Raw genomic sequence first — 21,782 nt, forward strand, 5'->3', positions numbered from 1 at the left:
AAAAGAAAAAGAAAGGGGGAAGAAGGATACTCAAAAGCTCTTCGGAAGGGCACATACCCCCCCATGCCAGAAAGGGTATGATGAACCCTACTTAATTGACTCAGTGACTTACAAAAAAGCCTTCCGTTAAACAAATTAGAAGCTTAAATTAGACGAGTACAAAAAGGTCCAACCAAGGGTGCCAATTTTGACCACACTTTTTGACCACACTCTAAATACTAGGGCTTGGATTTTATACACCTCCCCAGTTCCCATTAAGTAAAGAATTGATGATTTGTTATAAATACCAAATTGCAAAACCCTCTGCCCCTTAAAAAAAGCCATAATTCTCCATATATATACACACACACAATTTGGTTAGTATAACATTAAACTAATTTCTTTCTGTTCCTTGATTTTTATTTTATAAATCTTTAATTCTTAATCACAAAACAATCCAATTGGCAAAAAAAAAAAAATACCCACTTTATTTTGAAAATGAAATTTCAAACTTTAAACTAGTACAGAATTTCTTGACTGGTTAATAAAAGATGCATATAAAAATAGTTTGTAATTATTTTTCTTATGTTTTAAAAGAAATTTTTATTAGATAAATGTAAACATCAGAAGCTCAGAAAAAGGGAAGGGGGGAAGGGGAAATCAATCAGATTTTTTGTAATTTCTTTTTTATTTTTAGTAATTTTCTGGAAAAAAAAATTGGGTGTTTTCTTTTCGGATATTCTGGGAATAAAAAATTGTAAAAGAAGAAAAAAAAAAAAAAAGACAATTAAGGAAAGCGAAGAGGAGATAGATGGCTGTTCGTTTCTTCTGTCTGTATCCAATCGTTGAATTATGTTAGAGGGAGAAAATTGAATCCATTTTACTTTTTAAGGGAGGAAGAGAAGTTTCAGATACACATAAGTCTGCCCAAAGACAACCACAAAAAAAGAAAAAAAAAAAAAAAAAACTTCTCTTTCTCTTCCGTTATTCTACGCAGTTTCACACATTGAATTCATCGTTTCACATTCTCGTCTACTTCTCTCTGACCTGAAACGCTGAATCCTCCTCTCCCCTTTTTCGCCACTAAAATTTTCTTTTCCCTTCAAATCCCTTATCTGGGAACCTTAGTTCCAAGAAGTCCGAAAATTCCAGGTCTGTCCTAATTCGTTTTCCTGGGTTTTTCTAGTATTTTTCAGCTTTGTCTCCTTTTTTTTTGTTTTTCTTTAAGAAATTCTTTCGGGCAGCCATGGGTTGTTGGGAAAAGTTTCTATTTTAGGTCTATTTGTCTGCTTTCCGTATGGTTGGTGAACCCATTGATGTTTCTTTTCTTAATATATCTGTGGCAGTAATGTGCATTTCTCTTCTGTAAGTTGGTACATTGAGAAGAATTTTCTGTTCATTTTCGTTTCTGGGTCCTCGAAAACCTGGCTTTATATTCTCAAATTTCAAAGTCCTCTGTGTTTCCTGGGTTTTTCTTCAGTGGGGGGAAAAACCCTCGGTTTCTTCGAAAGGAATTAGTTCATTGTATCATTATTATATGAAATTTGCTTATGTTGGTTTGTTGAAATTCCAGGCAATTTAAGAATTTTTGAAGATCTGAGGCTGTGATTCATGGGAAATTGTTGTGCAACCCCTAGTTCTTCATCTGAGAAGACAAAAGGGAAACACAAGAACAAACCCAATCCATTTTATGTTGATCATTATGCTGTATCAAATGGATCTGGAGCTGCAAACAAGCTGTGTGTCCTGAAGGATCCTACTGGTCGTGATTTATCTGTCCAGTATGATCTGGGTCGTGAGCTGGGGCGTGGTGAATTTGGTGTTACATATTTGTGCACTGATGTGAACACAGGTGAGAAGTACGCCTGTAAATCAATCTCGAAGACGAAGCTTAGAACTGCAGTGGATATAGACGATGTGAGGAGGGAAGTGGAGATAATGAAGCATCTTCCTAGACACCCAAATGTGGTTTCACTAAAAAACACTTATGAGGATGATGGTGCTGTTCACATTGTAATGGAATTGTGTGAGGGAGGTGAACTGTTTGACAGAATTGTTGCACGAGGGCATTACACTGAACGAGCAGCAGCAGGGGTTATGCGGACAATTGTAGAAGTTGTACAGGTTGAGTTTTCAGTGATTTCTTTGCCTAAGTTAGCATAGGTTTGCATCTCATGATTTCTTATTGTATTTTAGATGCATGCCTCATGCTATCATACATATTCTAATGAGCGTCTGCTGTTCACTGATAATCTTCTTGTTGTAGGTTAAACTGTTTTTAGGAACGTGAACTTGTGCATTAAAATTATTTACTGGCATCAGTTTCACTTGTGTTTAATCAGATCTTCCTCCATTTGCGCTCTTTTCATAATCATTTGAACACTTAAATCAAATAATTCTATCAAAACCTTCCTCCATAACTCTCTTTTCAATCATTAGGTCTTATCCCTCCTTCACGAAGTGGTTGATTTAAATACTCATTTGATCAAGTAGGATTTGTGAGTCTCCTCTAATCCTCGCCAAGAAGCTAGTGAATACATCCAACTTCTTTGCAATCTTTCTAATGCCGAAGTTGCTATTTATTTCCTTAATAAGATTATCCATCACAGTTTTCACTTTAATTGATGCACTTTTTCTCCAAAACCTTTTTCATTGCTTTCTTACTTACTACTTTTTATGGTACCATAAGCTCATTCTCCTATTTTTTTACTGGATCATGTTGTCACTCTTTTTTCCTCCCACTCTTTTTGTGCAACAAAAAAATTCTGACCCTAGTTTTTGGTCCTTTGAGATATTACTCTTCTTATTTAGGTTAAAGTTGTTCTTCTAAAATAATCTGGGTGTTTTATTGCGTGGTATTGCAGATGTGCCACAGGCAAGGAGTCATGCATCGGGATCTCAAACCAGAGAACTTTCTCTTTGCAAACAAGAAGGAAGCAGCTGCCTTGAAGGCAATAGATTTCGGGCTGTCAGTCTTCTTTAAACCTGGTACCTTCACTCAATTACAGCCGTTGCAAACATAAATCCATTTTTGCAACTTTCTCTTTGTTGTTATTGTTTTTGTTTCCCCACCTTTTCCCCTACTTAATATATTACTATTTTTCAACATGCTGGACTGAAAACTGTTATTCCTATAGGTGAGAGATTTAATGAGATAGTGGGAAGTCCTTATTACATGGCTCCAGAGGTTCTCAAACGCAATTATGGGCCAGAGGTTGATGTCTGGAGTGCTGGAGTTATCTTATATATCTTACTTTGTGGTGTTCCACCTTTCTGGGCAGGTTTGTTCACCTATTCTGATTCATGCAATTTACTTGGCGCTGAAGTTTAATAGTGATGTAGATCTGGTGTTTGATTTGAATGTCTATAGACAAAAGATCTGTTCATCCCATTTAGATATTTTTGGCTTGATCTCAATCTGATATGGTTGAAATTTTGAGAAGTTTTCCCTATGTTTTTCATATTCTACAGATTTTCCTCTTCCAATGCTTATTAATGTGTTTTTTTTTTTTTTGTTTTGTGGTGAAGAAACTGAGCAAGGGGTGGCTCAGGCAATCATTCGCTCAGTGATTGATTTTAAGAGGGACCCTTGGCCCAAAGTTTCTGATGCTGCAAAGGACCTTGTGAAGAAAATGCTTAATCCTGACCCAAAGCGACGTCTTATTGCTCAAGAAGTACTTGGTAATTTTCCACTTTAGTAACTAGAATGTCCTTTTATCTTGAGACCTCTCGGTTCCATATGATTTTTACACGTTTTATGTGCAGAACATCCTTGGTTACAGAATATCAAGAAGGCTCCAAACGTTCCACTTGGGGAGACTGTGAAAGCAAGGCTAAAACAGTTTTCTGTTATGAACAAGTTGAAGAAAAGAGCTCTCAGGGTAATGATTTTTTGAATTTGTTTAAATAACATTTCCATTTATAGGGGCTACTAGTGTCAATGACATGCTTTATTTTCCGTTTCCAAGCAATGGAAGCTTAAGTTTCTTTATTTCTCAGGTGATAGCCGAGCACTTGTCTGTAGAGGAAGTGGCTGGCATAAAGGAGGCATTTGCAATGATGGACACTTGCAAAAGAGGCAAGATAAACATTGATGAACTGAGGATTGGGCTGCAAAAGCTTGGCCAACAAATCCCTGATGCAGATCTTCAAATCCTAATGGAAGCTGTAAGCACAATTTTGTGCCATCTTGCTATTGACCCCTTGTGTCATTTAAAGATAATAAGATTGTCATGGACCTTTTTTTTATTTTGGCCTCTACTATTTGAAATTTACAGTTACTTGGTCATCATTTCTAAGAAAGGAATGCAAAATTAGTGAAAATTAAATTAAATAGATTTGAAAAAGAAGAAACAGAAGTAATTTGAATTTCAATGTCAGCAATCTGTTACTTTTCCTTAGCTAAGAAAAGTGACATTCAAGGAAATCAGGAAAGCCAGTTTCAAAGGAATATGAAAAATAAAAGAAGGAAACTTCAGATACGAGATTTTTGCTGCTTACTTCCTAAGTAGCTGACATGTGGTTTCTGCAGGCTGATGCTGATGGTGATGGGAGTCTGAATTATGGAGAGTTTGTGGCTATTTCAGTTCATCTCAAAAAGATGGCTAACGACGAACACCTGCATAAGGCTTTTGCTTTCTTTGATCAAAATCAGAGTGGTTATATAGAGATGGAAGAGCTGCGTGATGCCTTGAATGATGAAGTTGATACCAGTAGTGAGGAAATTATCAGTGCGATTATGCATGATGTTGACACAGACAAGGTTAGTACCCTATTAAGAATTGTTGGATATGTATTTTATTGAATATTACAGCTCTATATATACAGATTTTCTAGAATGGAAAAGAAAATAGATAATTAGTTATATAGAATATATTTTATCCTAAGTCTCTTTAATCTAATTTACACATATAAGCTCCAACAATCCACAGTGACTTCCTGTCTAACCCTGTCAAAGCTTCATTTTAAAAATTCTCTCATCACTCTTGCTGGAAGATTCTTTCTCTTTGATGAAATCTTCTTAGTTGATTGTCGTGGTTGTCCTTGTATGTATAAGCAGTTGATTAATTGTAACTCATTCCTTGATACCAGAAATCCGAAAATGCTGAAGAAGGCTTTTCTTAACTGCTTTATATATTCACCCACTTGCTAGCCTGTTGGCTAGTGCCTGGTGGTTAATGCTCCATAACCATAGTAGTGTTTAAGTCTAGGAATCTATTTGCAATTATGGAGTTACTCCCCTGAGCAAAAAAGAAAAATAAAATATTGTATTTGTTCATCATGCATGACCTGAAGGATGCCTTGTGACAAATTTGCATCCTCTTCATTTTCTGCCTTTCTGCTCTAAGGTACTTCAACAAAATAAAGGGCATGTTTGCTTTCTGTTCACCACCGCTCTATATGTGCATCTCACATGTATCAATTTCAAGGCTTATTGTGTTTACAGCCATTAAATTGATAATCTTTCTTTTGGAGCAAAGTGGCAAATTCATATAATTGCTAACTAGCAAAGCCATTCTTGTGGTTTTACATTTACAGGACGGACGAATAAGTTACGAAGAATTTGCTGCAATGATGAAAGCTGGCACAGATTGGAGAAAAGCATCTAGGCAATATTCCCGGGAAAGATTCAACAGTCTGAGCTTAAAGTTAATGAGAGATGGATCTTTACAGTTAGCCAATTGAAGGTAGTTCAGAAAGGTCAACTAGAAAAAAGTAAAGATAACATTCATGTTGCGGGATAAGAAACAGAGAGGAAAATTCCTTCTTTTTTTTTTTTTTTTCAAGGTTGTGAGTTTATGAAAATTGTATTGTCTGTTTCTTCAATTATTTGCCTACAGAACCTCAGTTAGGTAGGTTTAGGTTGATTGTCGTAGTGGTTTAAATAGCCATGTTTAGAAGATGTTTTCCTAAAAGAGTGCAGTAGGAGAGTAAAGGAAGTGTATTAGGAGGGAAGAAATGTTATTACAATGGATGATCGTATGTGGTTGTAAATATATTAATTAGGCTAACAGGCCTCTTTTATTAAATATATGTTTCTCCAGCAATTCAAGTATTTTGTTGTACTGATACTGTAGATTACTACATGCAACTGTTGCCCTAGCAGTAGTTTTAGCTTGTTTGTAAAGATCGCTTGCTAATGATCCATGTATATGGGTTCAGTTCCCTAGCTCAAAGGATTTGTAAGGATTGAACCTGTTTTGCAGACTTGATGCTTTTTAGGCTTGGCAATGGCAATGCGTTAGTTTGGGATATTCTTTTGTTCTGTAGTCTGAATGATTGTTCTTTTGTTATAGAGTCTTATTAATTGGAAGATTGACGATATTGTTTCTCTTTCAACAATTCCGAACATCCTGTCATTTCGACCCATATAAATGTTATTGTCTGATCCCTCTGCAGAAAAGAGTTTGTCTCTCTACAAATTCTTTCTACCATAACCTTCTCTCCAAAGTTGATGTTGCCTTTAGATTCTCTTGGAAACAGGTTCTGAAGAAAAAAGCTTTTCTTGCATTGTTTTCTTTAAATGGTGGAATCCCCACTTTTTATAATTTGACAAGGTTATGGGGTTCAGTTTTATTTCTCCTTAATATGTCAACTGATTGGGGGTTTAACAGCAGATGAATTATAAGGGAAGGATGGTATTAGGACTTTCAAATATAGAAAGAAGATTATTTTTCTCATCAGCTATCCTTTGGGTGATTTGAGGCAAAGTGCGTCAGAAAACTTTTCCAGAAGGGGTGGAAAGAGGAGACTAAGGAGAGGGTAAGAAGCCTTCAAGAAGGTGGATCGAGAAAGAAAATTACCTCTGATCATGTTATTGAACCTGATTAACATCTATGGGAGTTTTTTTATTTTAAACAGAGGAGAGATGTATTTACAGATGTGTAATGGTGACAGCATGGAGGCAGAAAGTCAAGGTACAGATACAATGTTCCAAATACAAATTTAAATTCTTTTTCCAAATACATTCATTTTCTTATGAATTCTCAGAGGAGTTACTAAGTTATCTTCTTATGCTTCATATGTGAAAACCTCTTGTAAACTTTAAGTTTCAAATATGTTTTTAGGCTCATGGTGAGCTATAACACATAAAGACTACTTGGATGAATAATCTCATAGATACCCACTTTATATAAGCAATTGATATGCTCAATTTAGTTCCATTTATTTGATTTAGTAAGAGTATTCATTGTGGTACATAAATATATCAAATTATAATATTGCAAAAGGGAAAATGAAACTGCAGTTGGAGCTTTCTTGCAAATCAGTGAGATTTTTCTGTGACAAATCAGTGAAGCTTCAATGCTGAGCTTAAGTATCCAACTTAACTAATATGCCTTTCGTCTTCTTTCTTTCCTTTGCTTTATATTGAGTGTTAAAAGATACATTAATGACTGATAAATTTGATGCGGAGAGACAGGAGATTCACATGTTTGAAATGTTTCTGCAACATCAAAGGACAAGTTATATAGGCTACCTTCAAACTTTAAGCTATTTGAATTAGTTCCCTATCTCTAGATGATATATGGCAGTGCTTGGACATTTTGAGGTTCTGTTGCTGATCAATTTTTTCGCTTAAACCCATTACTTTCATCGCGGAGATTCATAGTAACCTCCACCATACTCGAAGAATTCGATCCCAAATCCAATTCATATTGCCTCACATTGAAATCGTGCTAATTGATTGTCTTGCTAATCATTATATGTATAAGCTGGTTTCACTCAAAAGTAAATCAAACCAAACCTGATCAATTTTTTCGCTTAATACCCATTACTTTTGTCGCGGAGAAATCATATTAACCTCAACCATACTCGAAGAATTCGGTCCCAAATCCAGTTCATATTGCCTCACATTGAAATTGTGTTAATTGATTGTCTTGCTAATCATTAGATGTATAAGCTGGATTGACTCAAAAGTAAACCAAACCAAACCAAACACCCTCAATGATACCAAATGATCCTGGTAGCTTTCCACCTTGCAAAATCAAGATAGAGGCTTCAAGCAGAACTAGAAAGACTGAACTTGCAATTTGATAATGTAAGTAATGGGTTAGTCACTTCTCCTGGTATGAAAAACTGGATAAGCCAATTCCAGCCACACATAAAGAACTGCATAATCAATTTGGCGTTTTGGCTAAAACTTCGAAGCTTAACCATTACTTATACCTGCATTTGCCAGCAAGAAACTCTGGATTTAAATGTACATGAGAACAGCCTAGGGAGCCAAGAAGACGTGAAAGAAAGAGGATTCTCCAATACGAAGGTACAGGTTCATGTTGATGTTTTTACATGATCATGATCATGATCAGAACAATAAATTATTAAACAAAGAAACACCATAACCTCACTTGTGACAGATTTTAGCAGTTGGCATTGTGACACAAATAGGAGCATACTTCTTCTTGGCTTCAGGAGTTCCTCGTTTTGGTTCATCAGCCATGGCAACTTTGGCTATGGAGCATACTGCAGCTGCTGCCCCGGCAAACACCAGATCCCTCCTCCCTCTGCTGCTCTCTTCCTTGACCTCATTCTTTAACTCCAAGCTGGTTTTTTCACTTGAAGCCTTGATGAGGACAAGGCCTCTGTTGGCGGTGGTTGAAGGAAGTTTAGCAATGGTGGAGGGTGAGCTTGGTAGGAAAGAGGCTGCCATTGTTACTGAGGCCATTTCTGCAACTCTGGTTTGCTGCTGCTGCTCAAAACTGTCTGAAACACTTTCGGAGGTTTATTGTGTTTATCTGGCAATCAAAAAAAAATTAAAAGAAGAAAAGTGGAAAGAAGAACAGATTGTGCCCGGTTGCTTCTTGGCTGATACAAAGAGACATCATCCATTTCCTTATCCAATGAAATTTCCTTATCCAAATGGGTTGTTGCCACGTGTTGCTTTTTATCTTCCTAAGAGGTTGTGGAACTCAAGACTCTTGAAATCCGACAATGCTAAAATGAAATGGAAAGTCCCAAAAGGTTAGAACATGTAAAATGACCGAAACATGAAGCTAATACTATTTTTCTAGCATTGTTTTTGTAATATATATTCCAACATTAAAAAATATAAATTCATAATTATAATTGGCTGGGGGGGATAAATCAGTATTGCACTTACCAGATGGGGGATACACCATCTGGTTTTTCACTGGAGTTTAAGGCATGCCAATGGTAATAAACATAATCACCCTAAATTATTTTTTACTAAAAGTGCAGAGATTGATCAAAAATATAGATAATGGTTAGATCAAAATTCGATTATAGACTTTCTTTTTCTTAAACCAAACAAACAAAACCTAATTAAAGGATTGAGACAATCCATTATTGGAGATTTGATCCATTTCAAAAACACTGTTAAGTCCTTAACAAAATTCTATTAAAATTAAATGAACTAATTCACCAATGTCACTGAAAAGTATAAACTTAATTGCCAAACAGCACAACCATTGTTTGAGACAACACATAAGCAAATAAGTTCATCTCAAAATTCCGACAACAACGAAACAAAAAGATGGAAGGCAAGTATCTTAATAACCTAAACTAGCTATGCTCCGCATAATGACTTTCCTTCTCTGGGAAAAAAAGAGATCAGGCTTCAACTCTCTCAACGTCTTCGTGAATAATAGCTTTTGTAGGCTTGGCTAACAGATCAGTATACTCCTGGAAGGGAGACTTGGTAAAGCGGGTCTCTCTCCAGAAATCAGGTGTCAAGAAACCATAGGTCTTCAGAAGGCACTCAAAAGTGGCCTGCATTCAAAATAATTAAGCATTATATGATAGTTGAATTCAATAAATAAGATTTAGAAGTATGAGGAGTTTATCAAAATGAGTGGATCATAACAACCTAAGATAAAAGAGAGCTTCCGTACTTCGCAAGCTAGGAGCATTTTTGTAAAATGCATTGTAATCATAGCATTTCAACTTCAGGGAATAATATCCTTGTATGGCATGTGTAGCAAACAACAATGAAGATATTATCTCAAGTTTCTACCTAGTATTTTTCTCAGGTAAAAGAAAAATTGATTTGTAAAGGCATTCTGAGCACGTAAAACTATGAGCATACATCTAAAGGTCTGGCTATATACATAGTTCCCTATACCCGCCAAAAGCATTCAACTCTTCTCAACTCAGGCTGAAAAATCAACACCGGTAACAACCCATTCAGATTTTTTGTTTTTTTTTCTCAAAGAAAAATCCTCCTCCAAGACTGAAGTTCATGAGCCACAAAGCCCGCCAGCACCACCATTTCCAGTGAATTACACAAAAGAGCAATCGATTGCAGCGGTGCATGCAGATCCTTCTATGCTGCATAGCTTAACAAAAAATATTCCCCTTCTATATGATTTTCTAAGGCCAAGAAAACCATGCCAAATAAAGCACCTCCATAGTTCACCTCTGAAGCATCTTTCCAAGTAGATTTCATCTCATTTTCGTCAAATTGGAATTTGTTTACAATAAAACCCCAGATCATGGATTGCTTTTAGGATATTCTCTGAATTGCCTACCCTCCATAGGTACAACAGATCTTCATTAAAGTGCATATATGTATATAAATTCTCTCTTTATAAGCATATAGGTAACCAGCCATAAAGAGTAATCAAGGCATCACCATGCTAACAAAAGAAGAAAACACCCTTAATTTTCATCTGATAGAGAAGCAACACCCTTGAAAACAAAATTTGACACACAGATTTAGAGACTCAAAACAAATAACATATTTTCAGTGACCTAACACTTAATATAAACACTAAAATAATCAATTTCAAAATCAGCTGAGGAATAAATAAGTCGCAAATCAAACCCGTGATTCTTACACGCAACAACATTTGACAAAACATGTCCAAGATACAAAAGAAGTGCATATCAGATATCTAATAAAAAAACACTGTAATCAACAAACAATTTTCGTAATTAACACAAGCAAACAGCGACCGAACCAATTCATAAAACGTAAATAATTCACATAAACAACAAGAAGAAAAGAAAAAACGATGCAATGAGCTATACCTTGACAAAGTTACCAAGAGTTTTAGTAGAGCCCCTGGAGGAGGTAAACACATCCTCAATCCCGGCAAATTGAAGCACTTTCTTGGGCACCCGAGCAGCCACGATTCCAGCACCTCTAGGGGCCGGCACCATCCTGACCGTGACCGATCCACACTTGCCAGTTACCTTACACGGTACTGTATGAGGCTTCCCGATCTTGTTTCCCCAGTACCCTCTCCTTACAGGAATAACAGATAACTTAGCGAGAATAATGGCGCCTCTGATGGCCGTGGCCACCTCTTTCGAGCACTTAACACCTAAACCTACATGCCCGTTCCCGTCACCGACGACAACAAAGGCCTTGAACCTGGTACGCTGGCCTGCCCGAGTCTGCTTCTGGACCGGGGTGATCTTCATAACCTCATCTTTCAAGGAAGGACCGACCAGTTGGTCGATGATCTGGTGCTCCTTGATAGGGAGGGAGTGGAGATAGATTTGCTCCAATGAGCGGATCTTACCTTCCCTTACGAGGCGTCCTAGCTTCGTGACGGGTACCCACTTCTCTTCCTCTTCCTTCCTCGGGCGGCGACGACCACCACGGCCTCCGCGGGGGCCTCCGCCAAAGCCGCGACGGAATCCTCCCCTGTCGCCTCCCGCCGCCCCTCTGTCTGCCATAGTTACGAGTGTTCGTGAGGCAGGATACGCGGGCGAGGTGAGTATAGATTTTTCTGTAGAAGAGACGGCAGCGAGGGTTTTCTTCAGCACGAACTAGGGTTTTCAGCTTAAATATGTGTGCAATCGGAAGTCACTTAGCTGGACAAGAATCATCAGGTATTAATGGGCCGAAGCTAATGGGCCGACGGCAGAGTTTATTCAGCTTATAAGCCTATTAGACTTATGGGTTTATGACATTTATAAGTTGTTAAAAATAAATAAAAATATGTTAATTATGTGTTAAAAAAAATGTGTTTATATTATGGAATTATTAATAATCAATAATCAATATTTTTTGGAAATTAATAAAAATAACGTAAAATTTATGTATCATATAGTATTAAAATTCTTATAATAAATTTTATCAAATGTTTAATACTAAAAGAATCTTAGGGTAAAAGAAAATTACAGCCTAATTAGTGATAGAAAAATAAAATTTTTGCTTAATATATAAAAGTAATACTTACTATTTTGTATTTTCTAAATACATAGAATAAAGTTTACATATGAAATTAAAATAATTTGAAACTTTATTTTATAAAAAGTAATCACTCCATTCAAGCACATAAGAATGTGCTTGAGTTTCTTACAAGTGTTCTTGAAACATTTAGTCAATCCCTCCTAGATGTTTTCCCACCGAGATGGATCTCATTTTCTTCAACAAAGAAACAGCCAAAATGATTAGATTGAGAAAATTTAAGATTGATACAGGCAATTCACCAAAGATCAATCAAAATGTAAAATTTAACCACCAAAAACCATAACCATTGTTTGAGACGGCACGTAATGCCAAACATATTCATCTCAAAATCCCGAACACAAGAAACAACAAGGATAGAAGGAAAGTGTCTTAAAAACCTAAACAAGCTATGCTCCACATAATGACTCCCTTCTCTGGGGAAAAAACAAGGGGAGGGGCAATCAGGCTTCAACTCTCTCGAGGTCTTCGTGAATGATAGCTTTTGTAGGCTTAGCTAAAAGATCGGTATACTCCTGGAAGGGAGACTTGGAGAAGCGGGTTTCTCTCCAGAAATCAGGTGTCAGGAAACCATAGGTCTTCAGAAGACACTCAAAAGTCGCCTGCATCCAGATTATTCAAGAATTATATGATAGTAGAATTCAATAAATAAGATTAAAAAGTATAAACAGTTCATCAAAATGGGAGGATCATAATAACCTAAGATAAAAGTTGAGAGCTTCCGAACTTTGAAAGCTAAGAGCATCTTCGCAAAATGCATTGTATACACAAAGCATTTCAACTTCAGGGAACAAGACTCTTCATTTGCACGTGTAACAAGCAACAATTAAGTAGAGTATCCCAAGCTTCTATATCAGGTAAATGGAAAATTGATTTGTAAAAAGCAATATCAGCACCTAAAACTACAAGCATACATCTAACAATCTGGCTATGTACAAAGAAGTCCTCTAATCCCACCAAAAGCATTCCATTCCTCTCACTCCAGCCTATTAGATCAACAAGGGCAACAACCCAATCAGATTCTTTGTTTTTTAAAAAAAAATAAAAAATGCCCCTCCATTTCAAGACCTAAGTTCATGAGCCACCAAACCCACCAGCACCAACATTTCTAGTTGAAGTACAAATAAGAGCAATTGATTCCAGCAGCCCCACAGATCCTTCTTAGTTATGCTGCATAGCTTAACAAAAAAATTATTCCCCTTGCATATAATTTTCTACAGTCAAGAAGACCATGCCAAAGAAAGCAACTTCATAATTTACCTCCGAAGCATCTTTCCAAGTAAACTTCAGCTTATTTTCATAAATTGGAATTTGCTTACAATTTAATGCCAGATCAAATATCCCTTTTAGGATATTTTCCAAATTGCGTATCCTCCATAGGTAGAACAGACATTCATTTAGGAATGGCAACGCAGCAGATTTCGACAACCAAAAACCTAACCCACACTTATAATATAAAAACCTGAACCCGAACCCAAACCCAAACCCGCCCTGACCTTATCATCATTTCTCGCCAACTCATACCTGCTGCGACACGAATCAAATTCTTACGTAGAAAAACCTTATCAGACCGGGTATGGAAGGAGCAGGATAGTCCATCCCTACATCCACTAAAGTGCATATATTTATATAAACTCTCTCCTTGTCACATAGAGTTACCAGACATTTTGTACATGGGTGGCTCCCCCTTAGAGCCTTTCTATTAATATACTTCTCTTTTATCTCAAAAAAAAAATAGAGTTACCAGCCATAAAGAGCCATCAAGGCATCACTTAATTTTCATCTGCCAAAAGAGCTATATTTTACATAACCAAAACAAGGAACAAACTTCCACTGACTTCATTACACTTAATATAAAACAAATCAACTTCAAAATCAACTTAACAAAAAATGAAATTAAAAATCAAACCCATGATTCTTACACGCAAAAATAATTCAAAAAACACGTAGAAGATGCAACAGATATACATATCGAATATCCAAGCACGATTTTCATATATAACAAAAGCAAAAAATGATCAAATCAATTCATGACACCCAAACAATTGTCATAATCATTAATATATAAAATACACAATGCAATAAGCTATACCTTCACAAAGTTACCGAGAGTTTTCGTGGAACCCCTGGATGAGGTGAAAACATCCTCAATCCCGGCAAATTGAAGCACTTTCTTGGGCACCCGAGCAGCCACGATTCCGGCACCTCTAGGGGCCGGCACCATCCTGACCGTGACTGATCCACACTTGCCAGTAACCTTACACGGCACTGTATGAGGCTTCCCGATCTTGTTTCCCCAGTACCCTCTCCTTACAGGAATGACAGATAACTTAGCGAGAATAATAGCGCCTCTGATGGCTGTAGCCACCTCTTTCGAGCACTTAACGCCCAAACCTACATGCCCGTTCCCGTCACCAACGACAACAAAGGCCTTGAACCTGGTACGTTGGCCGGCCCGAGTCTGCTTCTGGACAGGGGTGATCTTCATAACCTCATCTTTCAAGGAAGGACCGACCAGTTGGTCGATGATCTGGTGCTCCTTGATAGGGAGGGAATGGAGATAGATTTGCTCCAATGAACGAATCTTTCCTTCCCTCACAAGGCGTCCTAGCTTCGTGACAGGAACCCACTTCTCTTCCTCTTCCTTCCTCGCTCGGCGACGGCCACCACGGCCTCCGCGGGGACCTCCGCCGAAGCCCCGACGGAACGCTCCCCTATCGCCTCCTGCTGCCCCTCTGTCTGCCATGATTAGGGTGATTTACTGAGTGTTCGTGAGAGAGGATGTGTGGCGGGTATGCAGAGATTTTTTACAGAAGGTATTGCAGTTAGGGTTTTCTTTAATATCAATTAGGGTTTTTCAGCTGCAAAGTATTTTGACAAATCGTAAAAAACAAAACGAAATTATCCACCTGCGATTAAAGACTTCGTGTCATTAATCTGGACCGTAGAATTAAAAAATAAATAAAATGAAATTCACTTAGCTGGGCCCAAAAATAAAGATCACGCGATTATAGTGGGCCCAATAGAACGGGTCAATCAGACGGCTTTGATAGCTTTGGGCTGAACCACCCAGAACATGGGCCGGGTTGTTATATACACAACGACAGCTTGAGCCCAAACCAAGTTGGATCTGTTTGGTTCGAAACCCAAAAAAACCTCGTTTGGGTCGAATAAACCAGACAAAAGAAAATTAAACATAAATTCTCAAAATTAATTTCCCATTATTTTATAAATTATAATTCACTAATTTTTAATTTTCTTTTCTCAAATTCTGCTAATGTGAAGATTAATTATCCAATAATTTTTTTTCATTTTTAATAAATAAAAAAATTAACATAATAATAGTGAAAAAAATTAGGCAAATATGTGTAATTATATATACATATATATATATATATAAATCAACAAATTATGTAGTAAAAAAATTTCAAAAATATTTTGCAGTTTGAAGTTTGTTCCAGAATTTTAAAATTTTGGGTACGAGTAATAATAATTATTGGATACATACATACATACATACATACATACATATATATATATATATATATATATATACATACTGGAGAAATTGAATAGAGTAGAAAGAATCATTGAATGTATGCTCTGCAATCCAGCAAAAATCACACATTTGATTGTGTGTACGGTGGTGGGGTTGACAGGATCCTGAAATTCATGAGTATGGTAAAGTTTTTCTAAATATTTCACCATGGAAATTGCTTTTCTCAATTATTGATTTACATACAATAATCACTAAACAAATCTCTCTCTATATCTATATATATATATATATATATTTCATTAATATACTTTATGAATTCAAACTTTAATAAGTACATAAAATTTAAAATTTTACATATATGTACTAATAATGACAAAAGTCGATATCCAATTAATAAAAAAAAAAATATTGTTATCATAAGAGATTGATCGGTTAAAATTCGGATACATAATAAAAGACTATAAAACATTAGTGACCGAAAAATCTCTATCGTTTGGATTCGGTGACAATGTAACAAAGTTGTCTATCGATCTTACTCTAATTTTTATATTTAGGTTGTATTACCGTTCGAAATAGTTATATTACTTGATTTATAATAATTAATTTAATAAAAATATAAAATTTAACTTGTTAATAACAATTTGCTAAAATTAAATGATAAATCCAAATCAAAAATTTGAAACTTTTGTAAGTTCAAAAAGTAGTACCAACCTGGTTTTGATTATTGTGCATCACCAAACAGAATCTTAAAAATTGTATTTTTAAACCCTAATTGCACTATAAAATATTGGTCAGAATTATACTAATTATTAAATTAATTAGAATAATACACTTCCGATTGGAAAGAAGAGTAACATAAGTTTCACCATTAACGACAAAATTGTCTTTTACTCGTAAGCAAATTTTCTATGATTCAATTATTAAATTAAATAATAATTATTATTAAAATACTATTTTAATAAACGAGTAAATAAAAAAATTAGAATTTTAAAATTAATAATTATTTTACTAACAAATAATTGTATATAAAAGTTTATGAATATAAATAAAATAAACCAACTAAATCTCTTCAAAACGTGGTTTTTCCCTCTTCAAAACGGCATCGTTTCTTCAAACAAATTTTCCTTTTTTTTTTTTTTTTTTTTTCCTTTTTACTCTATTTGTTTTAGTACAATATATATATATATATACACACATACATATTTTTACTGAAATCAGAGACGTGGGCTCACCCAACATAAATTTGAAATTCCACTATGGACCCACAACGGTAAAATTCTCGTAATAAAATACAGTACCCAAAATTTACCACATATGGATATTTTATGGGGAATAAGTATAATCTTTGCCATCTTAAGCTTATTTAATTGTGGTAATTAATAGTATTAGTATCTCTAATTAAAAAGTTACATATTTATTAATTATATAGTATACGTACACTAATTACAATCTAATATATCTAATTTTTAAATGGTTTCTTAGTTTCTGTCTACCCAATCAATATAATAATATATGAATGTATATATGGGCCCGCATCCCAATTCACATTTAAGAAAAAAAGAAGCCACGATAATTAATTAATTATATTTTAACTTACAATTTCTATATTACTTTTTAACTAGTTTCAGTTATTAATGCCATGCAATTTACAGTAAAAAAAAAAAAAAAAAGAAAGGAAAAACCCAACAGTAACTTTTTTGGAACGAGTAATTAATTTGCTATGATTTTTTGAATAGTGTAACTTGATAATTGAGTTATAGTGCACAGTAGACTTACTATTTTTGTATTGTTACGGTACCGACATAAACTTCTTATTTATTTAGGTAAAAGTTATACGAGTTTGAATTTGTGTACATATATATATATATATTATATTATATATATAATAAATTGACCATATTTTTAGAGTAAGAATAAAAAAAGTGTCAAAATATCAACGAAAGAATAAGTGAATGGTATATTAGTAAATTTTAAATTTAATTATTATAAAATATTCTAAATATTGAAGATTTTATAGTGGATAAAAACTTAAATAATAACATTTTTAAAAATAATTATACTCGTAACTTTTAATACTCAATTTTTTGTTAAAAAATATAATTATTAATTGGGTTTTTAAAAAAAAAATAAATAAATATAATAGAATTTTTTAAAAATAAATTAAATTTTTAATTAATTGTGATTATTGCAATTAAAGACTTAATTGATATATAACGTTTTGTTTGGTTTAAATACATAATATTATTATAAATTAAATTATTTATTATAAATTGATCACTATTAATTCATAATATATTTATAAATTTATAAAAAAATTATAAATATTCTATTTTAAAAATAAAAATTTCGAAACAATTAAAATTTTTTTAAAAAAATCGGATGTAGTTACTCATTTATAATTTAGTACGTACATAATGAAAATTTTATTCTTGATTCTACGAGAATTTTTATGAAATCATTTCATTTGCTTCTCTTCGATGAAAATTTTATTTTATCGGAATGTATCATAATTTTTGACCTAATTATTCTTCTTATAAAAAAATATACCTTTGGTTGTAAATGTAAATCTTCTTTCCGAGTGAATATTAATGGGAAAAGGGTATATATATATATATATATATATATATATATATTATTTAAGGATTTGAAAATGAGAGTGTCAACAAGTTAGACAGACAAAACCCTCTCTGTCTCTCTCATATGTGGAACCAGACACTCGTAGGAATGAGGTTGTCGTCATCTCTCAGCTTACTTATAATTATAATAATAATAATTATTATTATTATTTTAAAATTTAAATTGAATTATTTATTTTAATTAATAATTAAGAGAGAGAGTGAGTGTTGAATTATTACAAAAGAAATAACTAACACTAACACACAACTTTAACGGCACGTACTCTCTTCTTCATTTGTTAAAACTAATAAATAATACACACAATATTTTCTGACTCACTCACTTCCTCTTCTTGTTTTGTGTGACTCTCTCTCTCTCTCTCTTTACACATACATACATACATATATACACACATATATATACACACACATATATACACACACATATATATACACACACATATATATACACACGCATAGCATAAAGAATGACTTTCTTAGTCTACCACTTCAAATTAATTACTTAAAACTTATAATCACATGCATATCAAGAAATATTTTTTAATCATTTCATTTCATCTAATCATGGGTTTGACATGAACCACTTTTTATAATTATATTATTTAAATATAAAATTTATTATTTTATAATTATATTATCAACTAACTAACGCATAACTAATTTAATTAAGTTAGATTTTATTAAGAGTCAAATATTTTATAATAATTAAAATTTATATTTGAAATAATCATAGTTATCGACATAACGTTTTTTTAGTTATAATTAATTTTTTTGGTGCTGAATCATTCTCATTCTGATTTATTTATTTTTACGATAATAAAAAAATTTAAAATTAAAATTTTAACGTATTATAATTATTTTAATTAAAAAATATAATAATTACAAATATTTATTTTTAAATTAAAAATATAATAAATTTATTAAAATTTATAAAAGGCCGGAACTTAATTGAAAATAAAATCATAAATTAAACGCGAAAGCGAAATAATAGAGTTATGGTTTACATTCCTTACACAATAAATTATAATACCCAATAGAATTACGAGAATATTCATTCTAAAAAAACAAACGAAAATTAATGAAATAAACGAAAAACAAATCACGAAGCATCCTATGACGACATTCACTATCTTTTGAAAGGAGTCCGAGTAGTGAACTATTGGCACCATCTTGTTGATCAGAATCTGGATTTTGGTCATCTTGATCTGAAATAGTTAATGAAGGGATGAGTTATACTAACCCAGTAAGAATATCACACTAATCACATATACGAAAACTAAAAATTGGTAGAAATCAGAAAAATAACTAATTGAGCCCTTAATTTATTGTAAATTCATTTATTATAAAGAAAGCCATTTATTTCATATTTATGTTATAAGTCTCTCCCAACAATAACTTATGAAAACTCATATTCAAGCACTATTATTTATCACATAGAAGATAACAAAAAAACGATCATTTTACATTTTTACCCGCTTACCGATACCGTTAGGGGTCTATAGGGATGTCATCCTACTTGTAAATACAATATCCAATTAAACAGTTAACAAGCCGTCCCATACTCCGCTCGGTATGGTTGCCAAATATGTAACCACCTCAATATCCCATCCGATATAAGGGTGAACCATATCTCCCAAACTTTTATGGCAAGGGACTTCTTAACCTCGTCTGACTGAGGTAACGTTCACGATAGTATTCATTATGTATTGGACCAGTCTGCCTTTTTCCGGGTACCCAATAAATATTTATTATACAGATTATCATCAGTATAATAATCAACCATACAATAACCATATTTCATTTTATACTTACCGTTCACTTAAACAATAATATAGTTTTACACTGCTAAATAATCAATGACCGGGATGCCGACATGCAATGCAGGGAAACAAATAACGAAATAACTAAAAAGACCCCAAAAACCATCAAATGAGTTACATACAGTATAATAGTAAACAAATTTATATAATATAAGGAAATAAATAAGAAATCGAAATGACTGTGCACTAACCGGTTTCGCCTCCACTAGTGACTTGTAATTATTTTCAGAATTCTCTATTTTTTCATAAAAACACACAATTATTAATTATTAAGCTTCAATTTACCGTAACGAAGGAAAAGATGAGGGATCCTTATCCGAATCGGTGTCCAAAATACTAAACTTTCTACTGCGCCTACTGGCACTCTCCGAATTTCTTAAATTATTTTCATGGAATCCAAAACACTTGTTACGTACCTAAAAATACTCTACTAATCCAAAATCGGTGTAAAAAATCTTTTTTGGTCAATTTCGGGGTTCCAGCACCGGCGATGGCACCACCGATTACAGCGGCGACCTGCCTCAGTCTGGCCGTTTTCAGTCGATTTTGGCCGATTCCGGTCGACTTTATACATATCCCTGTAAAAAAATATGTTAAGGGACCTCGATTAGCCGAAAAAAATCAGAAAACAAAAACCTATCGGCGGTGAAATTTTTTAGGTGCAGCGGCTCTGCTAGCTCACCTTTGCAACTGGAAGTTTTTCTTAGGTTAACATGTAAAAAACAGAACGGTGAACACAACAGTGAAAAAATTGCACGAAATGAAAAACAGGAAGGGACTCATCAGAAGAGGTTGCGGATTTTACAGGTGGCAGCGGCGCCGAGCTTCGTCTATGATTTTTTGCTCAAGCGCAGTCACTTTTGCTTCAATTTGATTATGGAAGTGCTCAAAATCAAATTCCGAGCGGATATGAGAATTTTTACTTTTTTGACGGTCAGAGGTGGCTCCGGTGCAACGGCGGTCGGCAGTCGGCTCTATTCCTTGGCGACTGATTTTTCTTCTCCGGCGGGAGGCTGGCGGTTAGGGTTTGGGTTCAGTGTGATGTAAAATATTTATACTCATCTCGGTAAGGTCAACAACAGTACAGTAGTCAACCACTTCTTTAGTTCTGAAAAGTTACTTTCACATTTCTCGTTCTACTCAAACTTGACGTTCTTCTTTGTGAGCCAAGTCAGATGAGCAGCTAGGGTAGAAAATCATTCCACAAACCTACGGTAATAATTTGTCATCCCCAGAAAGCTATAAATCTCCTTGACCGATGTTAATTTTTCCCAACCAAGTACTGCTTCAACTTTTTTGGGATTCAGTGACACTCCATCCTTTGCTATGATGTGCCCTGAGAAGGTGGTATGCTCGAGGCAGTACCCACATTTACTCAACTTTGTATACAACTTATTTTCTTTCAGAACCTGCAAAACCTGAGTTAGATGGTAAGTGTGTTCTTCTCTACTTTTTAAATAGATCAGGATATTATCGATAAATACAATGACAAACTGATTTATGAATTATCTGAAAATCTTATTCATCAAATCCATAAAGATGGCTGGTGCATTAATTAATTCAAATGACATGATCAGGAATTCATAGTATCCATACCTGGTTCGGAAAGCTATTTTGAGAATGTCTTCTATCTTGATCTTTACTTGATGGTAACTGAACGCATGTATATTTTAGAGAAGACTTGGACA

The 21,782-nt window shown here is 34.2% G+C and overlaps 4 protein-coding genes across 4 annotated transcripts; 1 reads left to right on the plus strand and 3 right to left on the minus strand.

Moving 5' to 3' along the window:
* The first annotated feature begins 755 nt into the window (after positions 1–755).
* LOC110811846 (calcium-dependent protein kinase 8-like) lies at positions 756–6,034 on the plus strand. Its single transcript, XM_088214992.1, has 9 exons — positions 756–1,131; positions 1,553–2,103; positions 2,844–2,967; positions 3,117–3,260; positions 3,508–3,660; positions 3,745–3,860; positions 3,979–4,146; positions 4,511–4,741; positions 5,518–6,034. The coding sequence occupies exons 2-9, from the start codon at positions 1,591–1,593 to the stop codon at positions 5,662–5,664; spliced, it is 1,596 nt and encodes a 531-aa protein (XP_088071118.1). The 5' UTR covers positions 756–1,131; positions 1,553–1,590; the 3' UTR covers positions 5,665–6,034.
* Positions 6,035–8,213: 2,179 nt separating this feature from the next.
* On the minus strand, positions 8,214–8,935 carry LOC110811850 (Photosystem II 5 kD protein). Its single transcript, XM_022038442.2, has one exon. It carries the CDS (start codon positions 8,642–8,644, stop codon positions 8,324–8,326), a length of 321 nt encoding a protein of 106 aa, XP_021894134.1. The 5' UTR covers positions 8,645–8,935; the 3' UTR covers positions 8,214–8,323.
* A 380-nt stretch (positions 8,936–9,315) lies between these two features.
* On the minus strand, positions 9,316–11,718 carry LOC110811849 (uncharacterized). Its single transcript, XM_022038441.2, has 2 exons — positions 10,969–11,718; positions 9,316–9,708 (listed from the first exon to the last, which is right to left on the minus strand). Exons 1-2 carry the CDS (start codon positions 11,620–11,622, stop codon positions 9,550–9,552), a joined length of 813 nt encoding a protein of 270 aa, XP_021894133.1. The 5' UTR covers positions 11,623–11,718; the 3' UTR covers positions 9,316–9,549.
* Positions 11,719–12,376: 658 nt separating this feature from the next.
* LOC110811902 (uncharacterized) lies at positions 12,377–15,009 on the minus strand. The gene is made up of 2 exons (XM_088214993.1): positions 14,232–15,009; positions 12,377–12,741 (listed from the first exon to the last, which is right to left on the minus strand). The coding sequence occupies exons 1-2, from the start codon at positions 14,883–14,885 to the stop codon at positions 12,583–12,585; spliced, it is 813 nt and encodes a 270-aa protein (XP_088071119.1). The 5' UTR covers positions 14,886–15,009; the 3' UTR covers positions 12,377–12,582.
* Positions 15,010–21,782: the final 6,773 nt, after the last annotated feature.

Source organism: Carica papaya, chromosome 3 (assembly GCF_054855325.1).
Source record: "Carica papaya isolate Zhongbai chromosome 3, ASM5485532v1, whole genome shotgun sequence".
NCBI lineage: Eukaryota > Viridiplantae > Streptophyta > Magnoliopsida > Brassicales > Caricaceae > Carica > Carica papaya.